Source organism: Protopterus annectens, chromosome 1.part2 (genome assembly GCF_019279795.1).
Source record: "Protopterus annectens isolate FY-2018-M chromosome 1.part2, PAN1.0, whole genome shotgun sequence".
NCBI lineage: Eukaryota > Metazoa > Chordata > Ceratodontiformes > Protopteridae > Protopterus > Protopterus annectens.
This window is the reverse complement of record NC_056727.1, coordinates 465,155,171-465,179,751: the sequence shown is the minus strand read 5'-3', so window position 1 is coordinate 465,179,751 and position 24,581 is coordinate 465,155,171. Positions and strand designations below refer to the sequence as shown.

At 40.6% G+C, this 24,581-nt stretch overlaps 1 protein-coding gene across 1 annotated transcript in view; it reads right to left on the bottom strand.

Annotated features, from left to right (window-relative positions):
* Positions 1-24,581, bottom strand: part of CFAP61 (cilia and flagella associated protein 61) — a 4,145,169-nt gene that overhangs the window by 4,007,798 nt on the left and 112,790 nt on the right. The window contains exon 2 of the mRNA XM_044057082.1: positions 9,731-9,888. Within this exon, the coding sequence (XP_043913017.1) occupies positions 9,731-9,873 (143 nt within the window). The 5' untranslated portion in view covers positions 9,874-9,888. The remainder of the gene's footprint in view (positions 1-9,730; positions 9,889-24,581) is intronic.

Here is a 24,581-nt window from a genome sequence, read left to right as displayed (position 1 = left end):
GTGCATATATTGAACCAATAATGAAGCAACTGCCATAATATTTTAGCTTCAACAGTAATGTTCTACTATCTCAAGCTCCTGTTTGATCAATAACCTGTATATCATATTTTTGCAAAATCACAACAACAGCCCCCATCTCCACCCAGAGATTTAATATTATTTGAATTAACAACTTTTTGAAACTATGGAATGAAAACAGCACCTATTATTTATTTATATGTGAAATGAATTTCCTGTAAACATGAGATATCAGCTCTCAAATAAGTAAGATATTTAACCAAACTGTGCCTTTTGATTTTATGATTTAGACCACTAATATTAATACAGGTCATGCATAGCAATCTCTTTATTTTCCTAATACAAAATAAACATCATAAAGGTCAGCTTCCTATGCCAATCCAACATCCAAGTAAAGTGTTAAAATGTCCATAAAGAATAATAATGACATTATTATAACTTAACAAAAGAAAGGTAAAGGGACCACACCAGCAGCCAAAGTAAAAAAGAAAAAAAAGTCATACTTTAATTTGGACTTCCCTACACCCAGATTTGCATATCCCTGGAGAATTAAATGAGAATGTAAGATCTTTCTATTCCAACTGTAAGGTAGCCAGGAATCTAAAAAATGCTGAAATCCCTTTCTGTTATAATCATTTCTTGAGTTGAATGAAAGCTTTCCTTTTCATTGCCACAGTTGGAGGAAGGCCCTGAAAAATAGCAACTAGAACCTGATTAAAAAGTAGACATTATTTTTAGCCTTGAAAAATCAAGTTCCTATCTGGCACTAAAAAAAAAAAAAATAAATCACTGCCATGAGTTTTGTTACACCTGGTTTGGCTGGACCAAGTCAGTGTGCTGTATCATTTTTAATATTAGATGAATTAAATTATTAATTTCTTTAAGCAACTGCCGGAAAATATTAGAGATTGTGGTAGCTACAGGCTAGGTATTATCCAGGTGTTGTACAATTTCAGTAAGATTCAGTCATTTGGATCGGACTTCCAGTTCTAAAGTCTTATTTGAAGGGGCTGCACCATATTGCACAAAGGTAGGGCATCAACTGACCTGGGCTACATAGACCTATATGCCTGACCAACCTTGTCTATAAGGCAGTGGAAAAGCTCATTATAAAATTAATAAATAAGGACATAGGCAGCCTACAAACTTTTGACTCGAGACAACTGAGATTTGTCATGGGCAGATCCTGCCTATTTAATCTGGTCAACCTCTTTGAAAAGCTTACCGAACCATCGGATGAGGAACACTTTATACATTGCATACCTTATAGGTTCATAGGTTCATACTAGGCTATCTGCCCTAGGGCATTTATAAGCCTAGCCAGAGTGTGTGTGGCTTTCACCACCCCTTAGGATGAGAATACTATACCCATTAGTTTGCTGAGCCTCTGTCCAGCAGTGATACAGAGATGATTCCCGGGGTAAACCTACGATCTCCCATCCACTCGTCAAGATTTCTCTTGAACAGAGTCAGTGAGGGGCTCTGCCTCACATGGACTGGGATTCTGTTCCATAGTGTAGGGAGTCTCTGGGTGATGAATCTGTCCCTCCAGCACGTCCTATTTATATCTGTGTTGAGGTATAAGTCTCTTGCTCTCGTGGCTCTGGTGGATTTGGATTTTTTGAGGTGGAGCATGTCCATTAATTCCGGGTTGGACATGGCCTTGTATGTCAGGCACAGATCACCTCTGAGCAGACAGTATGCGACTGAATAGAGCTGGAGTTTCTTCAGTCGGGCATCGTATGACATATGTTTGAGCCCCTTTATCCTTTTGGTGAGGAACTTTTGGGGTCTTTCCAACTGCTGCAGGTGTCGGGTAAGGTACATTCAATGGAGCATTGTACTCAATCATTGGTCTGATAAGTGAAGAGTACAGGGGTACAATGACCTCTCCTGATCTGGATGTGAATCCCTTCATGATCAGGTGGGCAATGTAGAAGGTCTTCCTAACCACTTTGGCAATGTGAGTGTCAAAAGAGAGGTTACTGTCAACTTGGGTCCCCAGGTCCCTGATAACTTCTTCCGTGTTTAATGGATTACCACCTATGTGGTAATTAGGGGTTACCTTGTTTTTCCCAAAGGGTATGACTATACATTTTTTGGCATTTAGCTTAAGGCCATGGCTCTGGCACCAGTTATCAATTTCTATGAGACCTCTCTGGAGGATGTCTGTGTCTGATGGAGTGTCAATTATGGTGCCCAGTTTGCAGTCATCTGCAAATTTTGTCAGCCACAATCCCCCTATGTTTGCCTGCACTTCAGAAAAATAAATGCCGAACAAGAGGGGGCCCTAGACCTTGCAAAGACATTTAACACAATTCCCCACTCGGGTATAGTTGTGAAATGCATCCAGCTAGATCTAAATCCCTATGACACTTGGATAGCAAACTGACTCACAAACTGAACCCAGAAAATTAGTTTGGGGGATTTACCTCCTACAAAAGACTTGTCTCTAGTCATTTACATCAGGGTTCAGTCATTGGGCTACTCTTCTTTGGCATCTAGTCACTATAACAGGTGTCTGGAGGGTTTCTCCCTGGGCCTCCACTGAAAATGGGCTCTGTCCCAATCGGACTTTCCCGGTAAACAAATGTTAAATAAATAAATCTACTTCTCAGAGGTCAAAGCTAATATTAAGGGCATATAGCTGACCAAGTTTGCAGATGACTGTAAACTTGGTGCCACCATAAACTCTCCAGAAGATACAAAGATCCTTCAGGAAGGACTTTCTCAAACAAATAGCTGGTGTCAAAGCTACCAGCCTAAAACTAAATGCCAAAAATATGTCTAATTGTATTTTTCAGGATGCATGACATTCCCTGCAACTATCACATCAGCAACTCCCCCCCCAAAAAAACTGACCCATTAGTGAAGGACCTAGGAACCCATGTGGACAATGAGCTGTCATTCGATCACTGCATATCTACTATTGTAAGGACGTCCTTTTTCATTGGGCAGCTTATTGCAGTATGACGTCCAGGTCCAAGGAGGTGAGCATTCTTCTGTATTCTGCACTCAGCAGGCCAATCATGGAGTATAATGCCCCCTTTAGTATGTATCTGTCCAATCACCTGACAATACTATCATTTAAAAGTTAATAGAACAACAACAACAACTTTACATTGATATGCTTTTCTTGAACAATAAGAAGCAACCTCTAATGTTTGGCATTATAAAGCATGAAACTCTATGGCATTTATTGGCTGACTGTGATCCTCTGTGATTTACTAGAAAATCAAAAATTTTACAAGGGGTAAAGAAAAATGTGAAGCAAAGTCAGAGATAGTTGCAAAGAAATGAATATTCTGATCATAACTATTAATTTAACAAACTGCACACCAAAATGAATAATATGAGATTCTGCTGAAGTTTGTATGCCTTACCCTGCTAGCACATCAGTATGCCCTCCTAGGCAGTCCCCAGAGTCCTCCATTATAGTTAGAGTTCTGTAAACACAAAACATTTGAGGAAGCAAAAAAAAAAATCCACATTTCTCACTAATAAAGTACGGTGCATTCAAAATACACAAGCAATAGTGGTTTTGATTGTATCTAGTACTTGTGTATCTTCGTTGCTTGCTTGCTTAGTGCATACTTAATAATGGTTTTGAGGTAGTTCCTATTTTGTGAATTTTAGTTATGCTTGAAGTAGCTCCATGTTAACTGTAGAATAAAATACTCTCACCTGGATTTGTATAGTTATGATCATATGATCATAGCAAGTTACAAGGCTACTGACCCTGAGGCCCTTATAAGCCTAGCCAATAAATTAGCCCATGTTCCCACAAGTCAGCACCCGATGCCCCTGTCCAGTAGGGACACAGGTAAAATCCCAGGGGTGTATTTTTCTATTTCCCATCCAGTCATCCAGGTTCCACTTAAAAAGAGTAATGAAGCATTCTGCTTGACAAGGAGAGTTACTCTATTTCCACAGATGGGGGAGTCTCCGGTAGACAAATCTGTCCTGCCAGCAAGTCCTACTGATGTCGCAGACTAAGTTGAGGTTTTGTGTGCAGGTCATGCAAGTGGAGTTTGGCTTGCAGATATGCAGCAATTTGATCAAGGTGGGGTCAGAGATTGCTCTGTATGCCAGACATAGATCACCTCTGAGGAGTCTGTATGAGACAGGGTAGAGGGGCAGGGCTTTTAGTCTATCCATGTAGAATATATTTTTGAAGCCCTAGATTCCCCTGGTCAGGAACCTCTGTGGTCTCTACAACTGCTGCATGTGCTTCGCGAGGTACATGCTGAAACAGGTGCTATACTCAATGATGCTGATAAGGGAGCAATACAGGGAAGTTATGACTTCCTTGTTCCTGGAAGAAATACCCTTACTAATGAGGTGAGCCATGTAGAAAGCTCTCCTTACAATGGAGGCAATATAGTAGGCAAAAGTTAGATTGTCTGTCAACTTGGGTGCCCAGGTCTCTCACAATTGCTTGCATGCTTAAGATGTTGTTATTAATGTGATAATTTGTGGAGACATCACTCTCTCTAATGGGGATGATGATGGATTGTTTTAGTTTGAGGCTGTGTTTCTGGCACCAGTCATTTGTCTGGGTGAGACCTTCTTGTAGTATGTCTACATCACTAGGGATTCGGTGACAATGGCCAGCTTGCAGTCATCTGAAGTCTTGGTCATCCATAGATCTCCGGTTTTGGCTTTCACCTCGGAGAAGTATATTGCAAACATCAGGGGCCCCAAGACCAATCTCTGGGGTACGCCACTTGTTACAGCTCTACTACTTCAGTTAGCATCCCCAATTTTGACTGAGTGAGTTCTATCAGTGAGCCAATTAGCTATTCATCTGGTCACATACAGAATTACTCCAAGCTTGGATAGTTTATCTCTTATGCCTGAGTGGGAAATAGTGTCAATGGACTTGGCCAGGTCAAGGTTGGTGGCGTGCACTGTCTTCCCCCATCTGTGGCTTTGGTGACTGGCTCAAAGAAGTCTACCATATTTAATAGGCATGATCTCCCCTTGACAAAACCAAACTGTGTGGGATCAAGCGTTTGCAGGTTGCCGATGTCCTTGTTAATATGGTCCATAATAATGCATTCCATGGCCTTGAAAATCAGACTAGTTACACTGATGGGTCTATAATTGCCTGCATCGGTAGACACTCCACCTTTTTACAGGGGTATGACAGTAGCCATCCTCCACTTGGCTAGGACGAAACTGGTAATCAGGCTTAGGTTGAACAGGGTGCCTAATGGTGCTGTGAGTTCCTGCCTGAGTTGATGCAAGATGCAACCTGGGATGTTATTGGGTCCCATGGAAGCTCTGTTTTTAGCCTTTGAGATGGTGGTAATGACTTGTCCCTAGAGATAAGGGGTGGGGGGCAGGTACTGGGGATATCCTGGATTATTGATGGGGGGAGAGAGGGTGGTGAAGTTTTCACTGAACCTGTCTGCCAGCAGGTTGGCTATATCCATGGCATATGTGTACATGGTGTCCTTGACCATCAGTTCTGAGCAGATTTTGGTGTTTTCCCTTAGACTGCGGACATATGTGAAGAAGGCCTTATGACTGTCTTTAGCAGATGTGGCCAATGTGGACTCAAAGGTAGCTTTGGAGGACTTCACTAATACCCTTATTTGTCTATTTAGGCCAAGGAGAGATTGCTTCCAATTTGGCACCTGTTCCTTCTTGGTCCTGGACAGCAATTGTTTCCTTTTGTTGTAGAGTTTATTTACAGCCGATGTCCACCAGACAGGTTTACTCTTCTTTGAGGAGGAAGGTTTTGTCCTGTTACTAATTACTGAATCCATGCATTTATATAAATGATTGTATAATACTTTGGTGTCAGTTTGGACTTTAGTGACAATTCCTAACGCTAAGGAGGGGGCTGTGAAGCTGTTTAGACCTTCCCTCAGGAGGTTGTAATCAGTTTTTGAGAAGTTTTTTGCTTAACCCTAGCTGAGGGGGCGTTGTGACTTTGAAGGTGACCACTTTGTAGTCTGATCTTACCAGGGATGATGACACTGCAGGGATGCTGCAGTGATTTCCTATGTTGGTTGGTACCAAGTTCAAGATGTTGTCACCTCTTGTGGGGGTGTCAACCAGCTGACCTAAGGTATTGGCATTAATGAAGTCAAGGAATCTTTGAGCATTTGTGTTCTGGCTTGAATAGTTCTTCCAATCAATGGCTGGGTAGTTAAAATCATCCAGGATCAGGCTACAGGGTTGAATCTTAATAGACTTGAGTAGGTCCAGACAGGCAGTGTGGGAGTCTTCAGTCAAGCTTGGGAAGTCTGTAGCTAACTATGATTTGAATAGGGGTCTTGTCAACCATTAACTGCACCTGGAGCATCACTTGTGCATCATACTGTTTGACCAATCTGGACGTGTGTATATCTTTAATATATATTAAACTCCACCTCCTTTGGCTTTGCTGCCCTCAGTTTGGGATCTGTATGTATGACAGGATGAGTACCCTGGTAAGGGTGGGGTGCTATCCGCAGTTATGAACAAGGTTTCTGTGACTGCACAAATGTCAGCATCTTCCAGGGTTAAGAATGCTTGCAATGAGTGCAGTTTCATGTTGAAAATCTTAGCCTTCAGCAGTATGACCTTTAAATTGCATTTAGATAAGATTCTCAGGTTGGTAGTTTTGACCTCAAGACAATGCCTAAAAAAGGTACTATGGGGGAGGCAAGAGCCTTTGTCAAAAGCCTGAAGCCAAGGGCGATGGATGCAAGCCATCTCTGGCAAAGCATCGCGGTCTGATCAATCATGTCTTCCCAGGCCAACAGGTACTGGATCCCCTTAGAATGACACCAGAAACTTAGCTAATTGTTAAAGTCAATCATTTTTTGTTTGTATTGAGGCATCATTCTGGGTGATGGTAGAATGCTGCTCAAAATTTTTGGTGAGCTTGATCATGTCTCTCTTCATATAGTCCAGAGAGGTATGTCTCAAGTCATTCACGCCAACATTTTCTATGACAGAGTCATAGCAGTACTTGTTGAGGGACTTGAGTGCATGGGTGACGTGGTGGATTCTGGCACCTTACAAATAACTTACTGCGACTTTCTTCTTATCTAGCCTGGTGAGGGCACATCTGTGTCTCACAATGGAGTCTCCTGTGATTAATATATTGGGTTTATGGTTATACCTTAATGGCTATGAGACACAGGCATGTGGACTATGTGTGGTATGTGGTGAAGTAGGCTGTGGAGTTTGCGTGTTTTTTGTCTCTGAGGTCTCCTATGTTTAGGGATGTTTTTGTTAAGAACCTCTGCATATGTGGCTGTGTGTTGTGTTGGTGTGGGTGATGTTTGAGGTGTGGTGTTTGTGCAGCCAGCCTTCTCAGTGCCAGGTATACTGGCTTGTGAGGGAGAGTGCATAGACTCCAGGTTTTTAATGTAATTGCAACTCTCACAAATTGTGTTCCTTGGAGGTAGTAAGAGATGGTTGTCCTTGTACATGAGACAGTTGCTACACTGTCTCAGGATGCCCGTATCAACCAGATTGGCAGGAGAAACGTAGGAAGCTGTCCATCCATATTTGTCAGAATCGGTGAGGGGGATGAGCTAAGGGAAGGTGAAGGTGGAAAGATCTGAGATGGGTACTAGTAGCTTGTGTTTGTACAGAGGCTTTAAAGAAGCTTTGCCACATAAGGATCGAGCGAGTGCTAGGGAAAATTTAAAGTTGAAACACCTTGCATTGGGTTAAATCAGTGCATAGGCAGTGCTCATTCTGCAAATACAGGGTTAAAAACTAGAAAAGATGGAAGAATCTAGAAGTTCAGATGCTAGCCCCTGCACTTTCAACCAATCACACATGCTAGAGAAGGTCAGGCAGCCCTATTACTCTCACTAACAGAGAAGGCAGGCTCAAGCACAAGATACTTGCCAGGAAACTCAGCAATCAAAACAACCAGGCCTGGATGCAGCAAACCTCTATCCAGACTGTGCTACTTTACTAGAACACAGAAAACTCCCAGAAAATGCACAGAAAAGTACAGACAAAGCACTCACAAACAGAAAATACAACCCTTAGTATGAAAAAAGCAGTTTATAGTTAAGTAATTCAGTAAAAAAGAAGTTACAGTAATGAAAGAGTACTCAGCAATGAAAATACAGTTATAACAGTATAAAATGGTACAAGAATGCAGTGAAAGAGTAAAAAAGCTTTATAACAGTGCAAAATGTAGTAGATTAGATGTGCAATTCAATGAAATAAATGTAAAAAAAAAAAAAAAACACTTATTCTGCTCTTGGAGCCTCAAGGAATTTCTGCTACTAGGGTTGCCACCTTTCATTGTGGCTAAAACCAGAGTAAGACCACACCCGTCACATTACCGGTAACCCTGCCTGCCCCTACCCTCTCTCCTGCCCACAGTCCACCCATTTTGTGACATCACGTGGTGGGTAACACCCTCTTTTAACATTCCTGACGCCTTCTTTCGGCTGATTTACTTTGCTTTTCTGTAAAAAAGCATAGTAAATCAGCCAATTTACAAACTCCAATAGTCTGTTTCCTTTTATGAAACAGAATACTGGAGTTTGTACAGTGTTTTCCAGACTATTGGAGAATCAATTTGATTTCCGGATAGTCCGGATAAAAACAGAAGAGTGGCAACCCTATCTGCTATGTCACAGTGATGAATCACCACTCCTCATCCACATTTCTCTGAAATTAAACTGAAACCTCCAGTTTTGTAAATAGCTAGTTACTGTGTCTTCTTCCACAAGACTCATAGTTTTAATAAAAACCACTATATTCTTTTTTGCTCCTTGACTATAAGACAGTGTTTACATAGAGTATGAGATTAGCATAAAAAGCAAACATAGTCTGCATAATGGTAATGTGGGTCCCAAGCTTCTATCAAATCACATATGTGGCCCCAGAGTCAAAAGGTTGGACAACCCTTTTACAGAAAATTAGATCTCAGACTGTGTCACAGTAAGCCTCCCTCAAATCACAGAAAAGTCCTTGAACCTCCCCAGTCTATCAAAAATGTACCTTTGGCCTCTCTATGCACATATATGCACACACACACACACACACACACACATATATATATATATATATATATATATATATATATATATATATATATATATATATATGTGCGCACACACACACACACACACATATATATTATGTATATATATATATATATATATATATATATATATATATATATATATATATTTATGCTGCATTGTACAGAAGCAGATTTCTCCCTTCCTCCTGTGTCTACATGCACAAGTACACATACACACATGCATGCACACACACACACACACACACACACACACACACACACACACACACACACACTATTTGGCTTGGGACTGCCTTTGTAACTACTGCTCAACAAACAAATGTGCGCATTCAGTAACTACTTTTCTTCTATATTTGTCTCTATTCCACATAAAATTAATACTGAACAATTAATGCTTTAAGTCATGGGTTGGAGGTTGGTATAATGGTTAAGGTGTTTACATTACAGATACAAGGTGCAGGGTTTGAATCTTACATAGCGTAATCGGCTAGGCTTAGAATGGCCCACAAGGGCAGTTAACCTAGTACTAATCTGTGATACTATACAACATTTTCAGAGATTCTTTACCTTCCCTGAAAAAGATCTGGACCCCCCCCCCCCCAAAAGGCTTGCCACTTCATTTGAGAAACTCTGCTCTAGACAGTTTTCCTACATGACAACACGGTTGATACAAAAAAAATAATTTGTACTTACAGTAGGTAGATAACATTTACTCGACCGAATATACCCTCGGTAGATGCTCTAATTAAATCAGTTATCTGGTTAGCATCTAGAGACTCTGATCTTCTCACATTTATTATTTCATTCTCTAATTTTGAAGAAAATTTTTTGGCCATTATTCACACTGCAACCTGCAAAAATAAACACAAAAGACACTGTAAACAGTCCTAGTTCTAGACATATAATTAATTTTCAAGTTAAAAGAACCTGCCTAAGCAGGCAATAAAGACTAAAAATTAATTGTAACTATTATTTGATATGTATGTGAAAATAGGAGAATAGAACTAAACAGAGTTTAAAATTGCTAAAAGAAAACACCCATATTCCAGAAATATGAAATCTAACTGGTGGGAGTATAATGAAGTACAATGCCAAATCTGGAAGTACTTTTAGGAAGCTGGCAAGTCTGAGACATGGCTATCCAACATCAATAATGTTGATTCATGTTTTTCCTGAGTAGCTTGATGCACTTCTCTCACACACTCAGTAAGTCTGTAGGGGGAGAAGACTCACTTCAGGCTGTAAGGAAGCTGCCATTTTAGGAATGCATCCAGCAACCAGCATCCAGCAATCAATGCTGCTGAAACTAGAAGTCCTCCAGTTAGAATATCAGAAACAAAGTACATCCTACCATTCAGACGATCGCTTCTGGACTCTAGCCATACTGCACCCATACTGAACTTGCAAGTGTATAATCTTTCTGCATAATGATGGACTAGGAGGATAGCAGTTTTAGGATGTTACAGGTCTCAACAAATACCTAGTGACTCTTGCAGGTGCTAGAAAGCTAAAGGTTAAAACGTACTGATGGAAATTCCAGTCCACAACAAAGATCTAGAAGCAGAAGTCCATAATAAACCATTAGGAATCTACAGAACATAAGGAGTAGAAAGCAACATGCCTAAATAATCGGTTGGGAGGTTATAGACCACACTAAATATAGAGGATGAAACAAGACAACGCAAATCACTGGGATGCTACAGGTAAAAAATGAATAATCTATCAAACTGACTGTATTTTAGCAGTACAAATGTTATGATGTGACCTCAATTCAGAAACAAATTTCGCTATACCTTTCAGCTGTCCATATTTTTAGAAATGTCCATAATTTTGGTCAAAATGTTGCAACGTCCTTCTTAAGACTGAAAATTATTTTGAGACAACGTGGTGGATACTAGTCAGAGAATATCACTAATTATTACAGTTAAAGACTCCTTTTCTCTCTGAAAATACAAGTTAATTCCTATTCTGTTTTTCTATCCACTTTCTATGTTAACAGTACCAGTATTTAAAATGTCCCTAATATTGGGCCTTCTTTCTTATTATAAGTTTTGTAATTGTCAAGGTAAAAGGCTGACGGCTATAAACATCAGTTACTGCTGTGTAGAAGCAAGGAAAGAGAATCAAATATCCCTGGAATAACTGTTGCTCATTTGGTAACAAAGCAAGGAACTTGTATTTTTGACAACTTCATAGCAAGAAATACTACAGAAATGTGGCTACAAAAAGCTGGTAACTAACTAATAAGCTGGTTCTTACTTTATGGGGCTGGGGGAAGAGACTTTCATACATGACAAACAGCAGCAACAAAATGATAAAGTAACTGCTCAAACAATGACAAACTTTCAAATACAATAAATTCAGATAAAATGAAAGTATGCACAGAGTTTCAAAACTTACAATATATTCAGATTAGCAGACTAGACTTCTGCTGTTCATGCTAGCACAAGTTCTCTTTGAAAGCATTTTGCTGTTGTGGCACTTCCAAAGGCCTACTCTTTTTTTTTTCCTTAGCACTACATCCCTTACCCAAGGTAAGCAAAACGTGCAACTGTGTAAAGTAAACAACGTAACAGTAGATGTTTGAATGATCATTGCTACAGTAGCCTTAGCTATAAGGATTATATCCTGCTAAGGATAAAACAGCCATCCAGCTTCCAAAACATTCAAGGCACCTTCCACAAGACCAAACTATTACTCAGCTTGAAATAAGCTGACTAAAAGTCAGGTTTGGGTACCAAGCCCTTTATAACTTTCATGCCAGCTAAGAGGAAGCCTAAAGCCCATAAAGGACAGTGCAAAGAATACAATAAAAGTCCATACCCCTGGCATAAAAATTTACAAAAATAAGAGTGACAGAAGGAGTGACTAATGCAGCAGTGATTATTCTAACATCTATTCTTGTGGTAACTTTACTTACACAACTGTGCTATGTTCTTCATAAGGATCACTGCTGCAGTGGCCTAAGCTATAAGGGTAGATTACCCTAGCGTAACATGACTGGGCGGAGGAAGGAGGAGAGTCTAGGAGCTCCTAGAGGATGGTCCTAACAAAACCTGTCTCAGACCTTGCCTTATATTCTTATCTAGATTCTGGGGTTAGGTAATAAACTACAATACAGATGGAAGAATGAGACAACATATCAAGCTGCAGTTAAAAGCAGCTTAATAAAAAAAAATCAGTTACTTACAAAAATCTTCAGATTATTTATCTTGCACACTACACCGAGGGACCTACTTTCTCAATACAATTGCAACTCTGTTTGGCTAAGGTGGTCTTTGAATCTATGAATCATTCAATCAGGCAATCAATCAAATAAATCAGAATCAAGTTGGCAAGCTGAATCCTGAGATACGCAAGGTAATCAAGTTATCAAATTCTCAAGCACTGGTTATCAACCTTGAGTCCTGAGGCAAGGAAGGTCAACAAACTAAGCAACTGCCTTAACTTATATACACAGTAGTGAATATTTAGTACTTTCTGGAAACTTATGACTGTTGAACTGATAGTTTTTTGAAAATCGTATGATATTGATCAAAAATAGCATTTAATTTCTTTACTTGTAAATAAGAGTCTGAAACATTCAAAAGAACATGTTATTTTTTAGTTCACTTTTACACACAAGCTTCTCCAATCTGTTGAACAGCCTCAACATGCCACTGTGTAGTTCCATTTTTAAGCACACTATCTTGATACACAGGCATTGGGTTGAAAAGGTCACAGTATGAGCTGCAGCTTTGCCAAAAAGAGGTTCATCTCATACATTTTATAACTTAAATGCAAAACTCTGATCAATCAATGCAGAATTATTAAAAACACATTTGCTAGTAATCATATCAGAACAGGCAAAAAGCATAATATCTATGTGACTAATGCAAACTCATGTTCTTATGTCTTTGCTGATCCCTGGGTTGTTTCATGCCCAACCATGAGGGAACCTTCCTGATAAAATGAGACAGAATTTACAAGCCCTATAAAGACCTGTAGAAGAAATCTAGACTATACTGCTTTGTAAACATGTGCACAGAGGACTAGTTGCTGCTTCTTTAATACTTATAGAATCCAACCCTTTCCAAACAGCCACAGATGAAGCCAAGGCTCTGGTACAGTGAGCATTGACCCTGCCTGAAATTTTCATTGTTGAGGGTATAACAAAAAGCAATAATATGAGACAAAGATTTTAAAATAGTCACTTTTTTGACACTGGTTATCTTTTTTTCATACCTTCACAAAAATGAGCGACTGATCAGAAGTTCTGGAAGATTTTGTTTTGTCAACAAAGTGCCTAAAACTGTCTGCGGATGTACAAGGTATGGAGTATTCTCTCTCTCTCATTTTTTGGTTCTGAAAAGAAGACAGAGATCGATAACTTGGCTTGATGAAAACTCAGATACAACTTTAGGCACAAATGAAGTGTTAGTCCTTAAAGAAATCTGAACTGTAGAAAATGTGAAAAGGTTGACTCACCATGAGAGATTGACCTCTGCAAGAAGAGTAAGACTGTTTTCCATGTTAAGATCCTCAAGTCAGCCTAATAAGCTGGTTCAAATGGAGCAAAAGTTATATTTTCTAATACAACTTAAGATCCCAAGGAGGAGCTTCCAGTTTCTAGGAGGCTTCTAATGCAATACCTCTTTCAAAAACATTTTCTCATGAAGTTTTATTGAAAGAGGAGTGGCATTGGACAGACATGTTGAAATGGTCAATAAATAAACCTTTGCTAAGGAGTAAGACAGACCACAGAATTGTAACTCACAAATACCGTAGAACCAGAGTAACACAAGTCATGAATGGGTGCTGGTTCTTTTCTCTGCACCAACTAGAAAACCTTTTCCATTTACTAATATACGATTGTCTAGTAGCAGGATTTTTTGCTTCCTTTAATACCTTCTGCACATCTTCAAAAAAGGTGCCTAAAAGGTATTCAAATACTATCATCAGTCAGCCAACTTGTAGTGGTTAGGGGTCAGGTCAAGTATCCAGTGTGTGAGAAAGGTAATGCATCTGGTAATTTCCAAGAGGAGGGAGAACCACTGCTGCTGAAGTCAGAAGGGGGTCACCATAATGATCATTGGGGAGTACTTCAAAATCTTAAAAATTACCCTGGATATTAGTGGAAAATGTGGAAAAGCAAATATGAGCATTCCTGTCCAAGGAAAAGAAAATTCATTTATTTTCCATGCCTTCTTACATGGATTCCTGGAGCTGAATTTTGCCAAATAATTGTTGTGAACAGACAGAAATAGATCTATTTAAGATGCTCCCCACAATTCAGTTCTTTAAGGACCCCCTGATTCAGGTCTCATTCATAAAGTTTATCCTGGTCCTGCTCAGCTTGTTTGCCATATAGTTTTGCTCTAACTGTATGCAAGATACTAGCAGAGTGAGACTGTGCTGAAAAACTATATCCCAGGCTACCATGGCTATTCTACACAAAAGTTAAGATCTGGTCCCCCCTTGATTGTCTATGTACCACATCAAGTGTTTACAGACAATACCACAGTAAAGTCCCAGGGACCACAGATGGTTGAGAGAATTGAGAGCACTTATAAGATCCAACATCTCTTTTATGTTTATGTATTTTGGTCAGTCTTTTCTGTTGCAAAGACCCTGTACTTTTATTCCTGTAGGCAATACTCCCCAGGAATAACCTGAGGCATCTGCGGTAACTGACTGTGCAGGAAGAATGGGAGACTTGCATTGAGAAATTTGGTGTCTTCACCACAAAATCTTCCTTTTCACAAATCCAAAAACTGGAATCTGAAATGTCAGAAAATGTTGATGCTGGGACCACAGACATTTCATGTATCACTGGATTTTTGTCATGTGGAATCTTGCAAGAGGTACGAGTGTCATAGGTGCCATGAGATCCAGAATCCTAGATATTCCCTTGCTAAGGCAGTAAGAGTGGAAGAGCTCAGGAATACATCTAAATACTCTATTGTTTTTCCTGGGGAAGAAAAACTTTTTGAACTGAGATGTCCAGGAGGCTACCCAAGAAAATAATCCTGTGTGAAGGAGTCAGAGAAGACTTCTGTAAGTTGTCTTTTAATCAAAGTCTGTACAGAAGATCCCTTACCCAAAAGATTCCTTACACCTGAAAAAAAAACTCTGCAAAGATAAGCAAGTCATCTAAATAAGGAAAAATATGAATACCTTGCAGTCTGTCGCAGGTTATCAGAGCAGTCAAACATATTGTGAAAACCCTTGGAGCAGTAGATATACTAAAGGGTAATGCAGAGAATTGATAATGTGATCCACACACAGAAAACATTAAGAAACATTTGAAATCTGAATGTATAGGAATGTGACTGCATCTTTTAAATCTAAGGTGACTAGAAAACTCAAATGCAAAAAAAAACAGATTGCAAATACACAGCATTTTGAACTTGGGTACTATCACAAAGATATTCAGAAAGGAAATGTCCAGAGCTGATCTCAAAGAATCTTCTTTTGTTGGCACCAGTAATATCCTGGAATAAAACCCTTCCCCAACCTGAAGAGGAGGGACAGCTTCTATCACCCCCTGATCAAGTATGTTATGAATGACAGGGGGGAAAAGAAGAGTCTTGTCTGGCAGGTGAGGAGAAATACCCTGAAAATGAAGGATAGATTCCTATTGCTATTTGTAAACTTGATGGATTTCTCTCAGAACCAATCTATCAAAAACTATCTTCTGCCAAATGGAAAACTGGATGTTTACACTTTCTGGAACAATTAAAGGACTGCTGGGGGGGGTGGAAATCCTTTATTCATTTAGACTTATTAGACTCTTCTTTGTTCTGGAGGGTTCCTGCTTTCCCTTTGGAACCTCCCTGCCATTTTATTTCAACTGTCTGCTCCCAGGACTGTTTATTTTACCTTTTAAAGTAAAGATTTGTTGTGGGAGCATTGAATCCATCGGCAAACATGTAAAAGGGTGGCTGAAAATCTGAAAGATTCCCTGAATCAGCTTTCTCCTCAATTTATACTTTTTAATGAATGCTGAGCAGAAGGTCCAAAATGTTGTTCTCTATCCAACGAAGGAAGAATTCAATATTTCATTTTTGGCATCCTTTGGGAGGTTTTGAGAATGCAGCCAGGCAGACCTCCTCATAAGAGTTCCAGTCCATACCTCTCAACTCTACAGATTTTCGCAGAATGTCCAGATTTTTGCCTCATATTTTTGGTCCATTTTTCATAAAATTGTGTTTTTCTGGCAAATCATTAAAAGATTGAAGTTAGAAAATAATGACAGATATTGCAGTTGGAGATGTCATACCATTCAGAAAATCCATGATAATACAAAACCTGTTATCCTATCAACTTTCTAAGTTTGTAAGAGCAATATTTAAAAATTGTCCCTATTTTTGGGCCTTTGTCCCACTTTCTTATTGCTTTGTTCAGATTTCTTGCACTAAGAGGTTGAGAGGTATAGTAGCAGCAGCCCTGGATGTGGCATCAGAATCATTTGCACTTTTCATTTAGTGTGCAGTTACTTTAGACACAGAGGAAACCAAGTTACACAAAGTAAATTCTCCTCACAGGAGGGAACAGATGCCAAAATTTCCTCATATTCTCACACTAGCTGAAAATAAACTTCAACATATGAGCTTGGCAATTGAGAATTCTAAAAAAATAAGTGTTGCAGAGGAATACCCTTTTTTCCCCAAATCTATCAAAAAGCCTTCCCATCCTTGTCAGAAAGAGATAGCTTAGTATTACCTAGTATTACCCAAATGTTTATCAGCAGCTGGTTATACTAAAGCAAAAGTTGCTGAGTCTGAGCTGGGAATTTACAGATATTGTTATCTATAGTTTGAAGGGGTGTATTTTTTCTTGAAAGCTTTGTTATGACTGTGAGGCCATATTCTAGTCATCATAAAAATCATTTTGCCTGTGGCAGTTCTACTAGCAGAAAGTGAAAGTGGTAGACATTTGATGTTGGAAGTTTAGGTTTTAATCAAGCTGGATACCTAGGTATTTGAAGTGAGTTGTTGTTTCTAGTGGTAGCTGGTTGCTAAGTTGAGTGTCCCATTCGGTGGGGATGGTGGAAAGTTTTGTACTGAAGTTCACAGATTTTGTCTTTTTGTTATTGACCTCAAGTTTATTTTAAGAAACCAGTTAGAGAAGAGAGAAAGTTTTCCTTCAAGTTCTGTTTTGATGGTGGAGGGGGAAGTCTTGGCTCTGTAGATGACCATGTCATCTGCTCATAGAATGATGCCACTGGGGAGGCAATTAATAAATAGGGAGAAAAGTAGAAAGGATAAGATGGATGCTTGAGGAGCTCCTTTGATTGGGAATGAGAAAGGGGACAATGAGGATCCAATTTGGACTTTAAAGTCTCCATTCTCCATGACATTTTTGAACCATGGAAGAGACTTCTGTCTGTTTACAGCTGAAATAAAGGAGATGAACAGAAGATGATGGTCCACAAAGTTTAATGCATTTGTCAGGTTGATTAAGGCAGCACCTGTTAAACTTCTCTTCCTCATGTTCATGTGGATATCATCAGTGAGGCTATACAGAGCTGTCATATAAAAATAATATTACAAAGTGGGGAATGTAGAAAAGAAGATTAGTAAAGTAGAAGTTAAAAAATAGAATAAGAAGTTATGTACTCACCATAATGTTCCATGTGAGTTGTTCATTGCACCTTCATTCTTGACTGATGGGTTCGGAGCTGATCCATTGGTTCCGGTTCAGCCACATGCAAAGCTCGAGGTCTTCCAGTAGCTCGAGGCCAAGCTCCTATCCCATGATGCACTGTGAATTACCTCTGATCTTGTTTGCTGCATGTACGATAACCATATAAATTAGCTATCCCCCTATGAAAAGAAATTGAGCAACCAGGATGTGACCAACATCTAGGTCAGCTATCAGCCAGGAGGGGGAAGGAGGGAGGGACGCAAGAATGAAGGCGAGAGTGAAGTTGTTCAATCTTGCCGCTCATTCTTGACTGATGGTTAACGTCCCTAGCACCATCAATCTCGAGTGGCTCACAGGAGTACATTTTTCAGAACCGTGGACCCAAAGGAAGTCCTGTCCCTGGAGGCCTTATCAACTTTGTAATAAGTGATAAAGGTATGAGGTTTTGACCATGTGGCTGCTGCACAAATGTTATCAAGGGGCAGTTTGGCTGAAACTGCAGAGGATGTAGAAACTGCTCTGGTTGGAGTGAGCTTTAATTTTGTGTTGCAAAGGCATATTAGCAGCTGAATACACAAAGGTGATACAATCAGATAACCATTTAGACAGAGTTGTTTTAGCCACTGGTCTACCTTTCCTGGAGTCAGAGAATGAAACAAAGAACTGGTCTGATTTCCTGATATCTTTTGTTCTATCCAAATAAAATCTGAGCTGTCTGTGAACATCAAGTTTGTGCAGCATATACTCCAACTTGTTGGAATGATTAGGGAAGAAAACTGGTAACTCAATAACTTGATTGATCTGAACAAACTTTGGGCAAAAAGGAAGGATTTGTCCTAAGAGATACTCTGTCAGCATGAAAAATCAAATAAGGAGGGCTGATAGATAAAGCCTGAAGCTCTGACACTCTGCGAGCAGAAGTAATAGCTACCAGAAAAATGGTTTTCCATGACAAATATTTGAGGTCACAAGAGGATGCTGGTTCAAATGGGGGAAGGATTATATGGGACAGCATAAAATTTAGATTCCATGGAGAATAGGAAATTTTCACAGGTGGTCTCATATGAAATGTCACCTTGAGAAAGGCCTTGGATAACTTGTTGGACATGATATTTAACCTGTCAACCCCAAGATGAAAATTAGATATAGCAGCCAACTGGTCCCGAACTGTAGCTGCTGCCGCTCCTTTGTTAAAATTCATAGTCAAGAATTCTAGTATGGATGTCAAGGAGGTTTGGTAAGGATCAATATTATGCTTAGAGGGCCATATGGAAAATCTCTTCCACTTACTAAGATATAATCTTCTAGTGGACGGCTTATGAGAAGACAAAAGGATCTGTTCTGTCTCATTGGAAAAGTTATGAAGCCTGGCTATGAGGGGAACTGGAGCAGTCAAGCTGTCAATTGCAGTGACTGCAGAGAGGGATGAAGGTCCCCCGACAGATGTGCCAGAAGGTCTGGAACTGGGTCCAGAATCCAGGGATCCCCCAAGAGATGATATTGAAGGAATGGGAACCAAATCTGCTGAGGCCAATGGGGGGCTATAAGGATGATGGTCCTTCCCAGGGATTTTGCTTTCTGTAGAACCTTGGGTATCAATGGTATTGGTGGAAATGCATAGAGGAGACCCGGGGGTCAATCGTGTAGGAGTGCATCCCTTGGGGCTTCTCCCGGAGGGGGGAATCAGGGCAAAGTAACTCCTGCATTTTGTGTTGATGTGACTGGCAAAAAAGTCGCAGCAAGGCTTGCCTCATTTGCCGAAAATTCTATCCGCAATCTCTTTCTTGAGGGACCACTTGTGCGGCAACAAGATTGCCCTGCTCAGTTTGTCTGCTATCACATTGGATCACCCCAGGATGTGCATTGCCAACAGAAAGCGCTGGGAGGAAACAGCCCACTGCCAAACTCTGAGGGCTTCTCGGCAAAGGGGGTAAGATCTGGTAACACTTTGCTTGTTCAAGTACCAGACTACTGACATATTGTCTGTCTGAATCGCAATCGAGCCTACAGGAAGAGAGTCCTGGAAGTACTGCAACACCAAAAGTACTGCTCTCATCTCCAGAACATTGATATGCAAGTGTGACTCCTGATTGGTCCATGTGCCTTGGGCAGTCTTTCCCTGAAAATGTTCCACCACCATATTAGGGAAGCATCTGTGGTCACAATGGCTACAGGAGGGGGTAGAACAAAGAGGCGTCCTGCGGTGACATGAAGAGATGTTAACCACCACTGGAGATCTCTCTTGCAAGAGCTCGTAATCAATATCGTGTGGTCTATAGGCAGTTCCTGGTAAGACCACTGAGTGAACAACAGCCATTGAAGGATCCGCATATGCATTCCTGCTAATGGTATGGCTAGAATTGCCGCAGCCATCAACATGCTGATGAAGAAGAAAGACTCTTTCGATCGGTAGCCTTAGAGTGGTGGTTGAGGTGTCTAGCTCTGCCCAGATAAAAACGATATGCTGCGATGGCGATAAGGCAGACTTTTCTGAGTTGACTGTAATACCAAAATGATTGCAGAGTGACAAAGTGTACTCCCTGGCCTGAATAAGTTGATGCCTGGTGGTGGTGGTAAGGAGCCAATCATCTAGGTATGGAAACACCTGGATTCCTAGACACCTCAGGTGAGCCATGACCACTGTCATGCATTTGGTGAACACTCTGGGGGCTGTAGTGAGACCAAAGGGCAGGGCTTGAAACTGAAAATGATTGGCTCCCAGCTGGAAACACAGGTGATCTCTGGATGGCCTGGCCATCTTTATGTGGTAGTACACATCCTTGAGATCTATCGAGCACATCCAATTGTCTTTCCCTAAGACTGAAGCATGACCATCCAGAACATCTCTTTCTTTACATACTGGTGGAGTCTGCTGAGGTCCAAAATGGGTCTCCAGTCCCCTGTTTTCTTTGGAACCAAAAAGAATCTTGAGTAAGTTCCGGATCCTGTCTGATCTGCTGGGACTGGCTGGATGACTCTTTTTTTGTAGCAACTTTCAGACCTCTATAGTTGCTTGTTCCCAGTAACTGGGTGGAACATCCAGGATTCTCCTTATGGACGGGGGAGGGTGGCGAATGGTATTAAGTACCCTCTGTTGCGGACCCCCTCTGCCAAAAGGGTGGCATCTTCCACTATTACCCCCTCCTATGCCCCTGGAGGGGGGTTCACCACGTGTGTCCTGAAAGGCTCCTTGAGTTTTCCAGAACCACATTTTCCCTCCTCTTCGACTTTTGGGATAAGGTCGGGTAGGGTTAGAAAAATGGACTCCGATGGCAGACAGAGTCTTTCCCTCCTGTTCACACCTGGTCAAGGTTTCTTTCACTAAGGATTTCAAGTATCTCAGCAAAGGAGATATCCTCAGAGGGGGATCGTGGGGACCCTTCTGACTCATCCAAGTCAGTGTCAGATGTTAAAGACTCCTGTGGGAAGTCCAAGTGTCTCCTCTTGCACAATCTCTTCCTGGGCATCTCCTCAGTGGGAGCCTCTGGGGAGGTCTCAGAAGAGCAGGGGGCACCCTGTGGGGCTACCTGAGGCTCTGGGTTTCTACACTTAGCCTGGATGATGGAAGCAGAAGTAGACACAGGTGCTTTAGGGGATGAGGAAGCAAGGCCTGAAGTTGAGGATGTCTTAGGGGACAAGGATCTCATGGCTTTGAAGGCACCATGGCTCCGATGGGGAGGAATCGACTGATCCGAGGGAACCGTCAAACCCTCCCGCACCATAGCAATGGGCTCCGAGCCGGAGGTAGGAGCCGAGCTCATCCGAGCCGAAGCCCCGAGAGGAAGAGTTGGCACCGTCAGCTGGAGAGTGTTGGCTCCTAGAGTCCCCGGCCGGCGCCGAGGATGTCAGAGTGGATGGAGCTGAGGACACTGGAGCAGGTCTCGGCTCCAAAGGCTCCATGATCAACAGGTCTGCTACTTCTGGCTCTGAAGGGCCGATACGGCTCAGAGGAGGAGTAGCCAAAGCAGGAGTAGAGGTCTTCAGCTCCGAAGCTGCTTGAGTCGGAGCCAACAACAATTTAGCAAGGCCTGGTGCCTATAAAAGCTTCTGCACCAGTCGATCCATATCCAAATCTGAAAGGCTGAGAGATGATCTAGATGAATGCACTGATGGTGCCAACTGAAGCAATGGTGACTGAGGCACTTCGGATACCGGCTCCAATGCTGAGGGCCGGCTCCGAGAAGAAAAGACAGTCAGCTCCGAAGTCTGTGAGCAGATGTCGCAGAGTCATCAGACTATTTGATTTTTTTGAGTGCTTGGAGTCTTTAGATTCAACAGAGGATTTTGAAGATTTACTGGCCACATCCTGGTCACTCAAAGCCTCTTGAAAGGGGTATTTAAGCAAACCCCTGTCCATTAACTTCCTTTTCCTCTCTAACAAAACTCTTGATGAAAAGGAAAGACAGACAGCAAAAGATTCTTGTAAGTGGACAACCCCTAAACAATACACACAGGTAACATGTCCAACAGTAACTGAAATTTTCTGATTGCAGTCCGGACATTTTTTAAAACCCGACTTGGGATGTTTGTCCTCATCATCCGCCATAATAACTACTTTAACACACAAACCACATATTAATAAAGATACTAGGCTCTAAAAGCACACACACACAGAAACGAGCCTGAGATAACGAATCCAAAACTCTATACAACTAGAAAAAGGCTGTAGATAGCCACCAGAATGCTATTTAAACACACACTCCAACAGATAACTAGGGCAAAACACATGAGGCCAATATTTTAAAGAGTAATATTAACACACGGGAAGGGGAACTTCAAGGAAGCTAACTATCTAACTATCCTAAGTCAAAAATTTAGTAAACGTATTTAACAAACTGTTAAATAGAAAAGTTTTTAAATTGTACTGGCCCGAGCTTGCACTGGAACCTCCGATCAGTTGACGCGTCAAACTAGACCTGAGGTAATTCACAGTGCATCATGGGATAGGGGCTTGGCCTCAAGCTACTGGAAGACATCGAGCTTTGCATGTGGATCGGCTCCGAACCCATCAGTCAAGAATGAACGGCGAGATTGAACAACTTCACATGTTGAAGTTATGCAGTGCCTGCAAAGTGAAGGATTTGGTATAGAAGGTCTAATACAGGTTATATCACAGCATTATGGAATGATTCCCCAAAGTAAGGAGAAACAGAAGATCAGGAGACATCTGAAGAAGAAATATAGACATGTAAAAGAAAAAGAGATTTAATATGGTGCAACATCTTTGCAAAGGAGAAAGCAAAACTAATCATTGCAAAAAAGAGCAGAAAGGAAGATATTTGAAGAGAAATACAGGCAAAGGAATCCAAACATGGAAAACTTTACAATACAAAAAATAAGAAGACAAAGAGGAAAAGTAGAAAATAGTAGCAATGGAGAAGTTAAAGAAATAGAAACTGAGGTTGTGGAGTACCTGCAAAGTGAAGGATTTAGTGTAGACAATCTAATTCAGGGAGCACCACAACAGGATAAAGCAATGGGCATCCAAATTAAGGGGAAATCAGTGGAACGGGAAGCAATTGGTCGATACCATATGAAGATATTTTGCAGCCTTCTACAGGAAACCAGTATAAACGTTCATTTGATGCTGGAGAGCAAGGGAAGAAACAGGAAACTGTGGAAACTCTGACCAAGTCAATGCTGAGGATTGATAGACCAGTGAGTTCCCATACGACAAAGCAACAAATGTCATGAGATGAAATTGATAGAATGCGCCACAGGAAGATGCTATACAACTTTCTATACAATGTCCGCAGGAAATGGAAAAGAAAAACTGTGCCCTCAGTTTAGAAGAAAATGAGCTAAGAGAAGAGCTGCTTGATTTAACAGAGAGATAGATAGACAAATTAAGATCAATGAAAGAAATAGACTGCAGAAGGTCAATAAAAGCCAAAAAGTCAGGAGTCTGATAAAACAAATGAACATGGTAATTAGGACTGTCCATAGAGATCCAAGTGATATACCAGAAGTAAACAGGATATATTACTGTGCAGCTAATGTAATAACTGATAAAGGTCTACCACAAGAACACAGGGTAGTGAGGGAAAGGAAGGGAGAAACTGAATCCCGTCATGGAAGTATCAAATAGAGAAAACTATAAAGTAGTTAAGACAAGAAGTGTCACTGTTAGAAGAGTATAAAAGAGGGAACAGATCAACAAAACTACTTAGAAAGATAGACATGATAAAAGCAGCGCACAGTATTAGAACAGATCAGGATGTATCATGCAGTATCACAAATAAACTAAAATTCTGCACAGGCAAAAACAAATTAGAATATACGCAGATAAATATAAAGGAAATGTACAAAATAAGCAATTTATTTATGACCCAAAAAAAAGTTTTATACAGAATTGGGAAGCAAGATAAAAGCTATTGAGAGACCACCAAAAAAATAAGAAATAGATACATTTTGGAGAAGTATTTATGAAGATCCTGTGGAACATAACAAAGATGCTAGATGGACAGAAATAAAAGAAAGGATAAGAAGTTTAAAGGTACAGGTTATGAAGTGGGATGAAATAAAGAGATTGAAACAAAGTTAAGATAAGCCTCTAATTGGAAAACCCCAGGCCCAGATGCAGTACCTAACTTCTAGTTAAAAGTGTTAACATCTTCGCACAAAGATTTAGCCATGAGTAAGAACTATTTATATGTGCACCCCGAACAGACACCGACCTGGCTAATTACAGGAAAAACAATGCTCCTACTTAAGTGTGAACCTGCAAGCTACCCTAAAAATTATAGACAAATAACTTACTTTCCAATGACATATAAACTATACACCGGAATTGATGCCAACAGAGTTTATAGTCGTTTAGAAGAAAACTCAATCATGGCAATAGAACAAAGGGGCAATAAAAGAAAGAAATATGGAACAAAGGATCATCTGTTGTTAAATATAATCATAGTGGAGA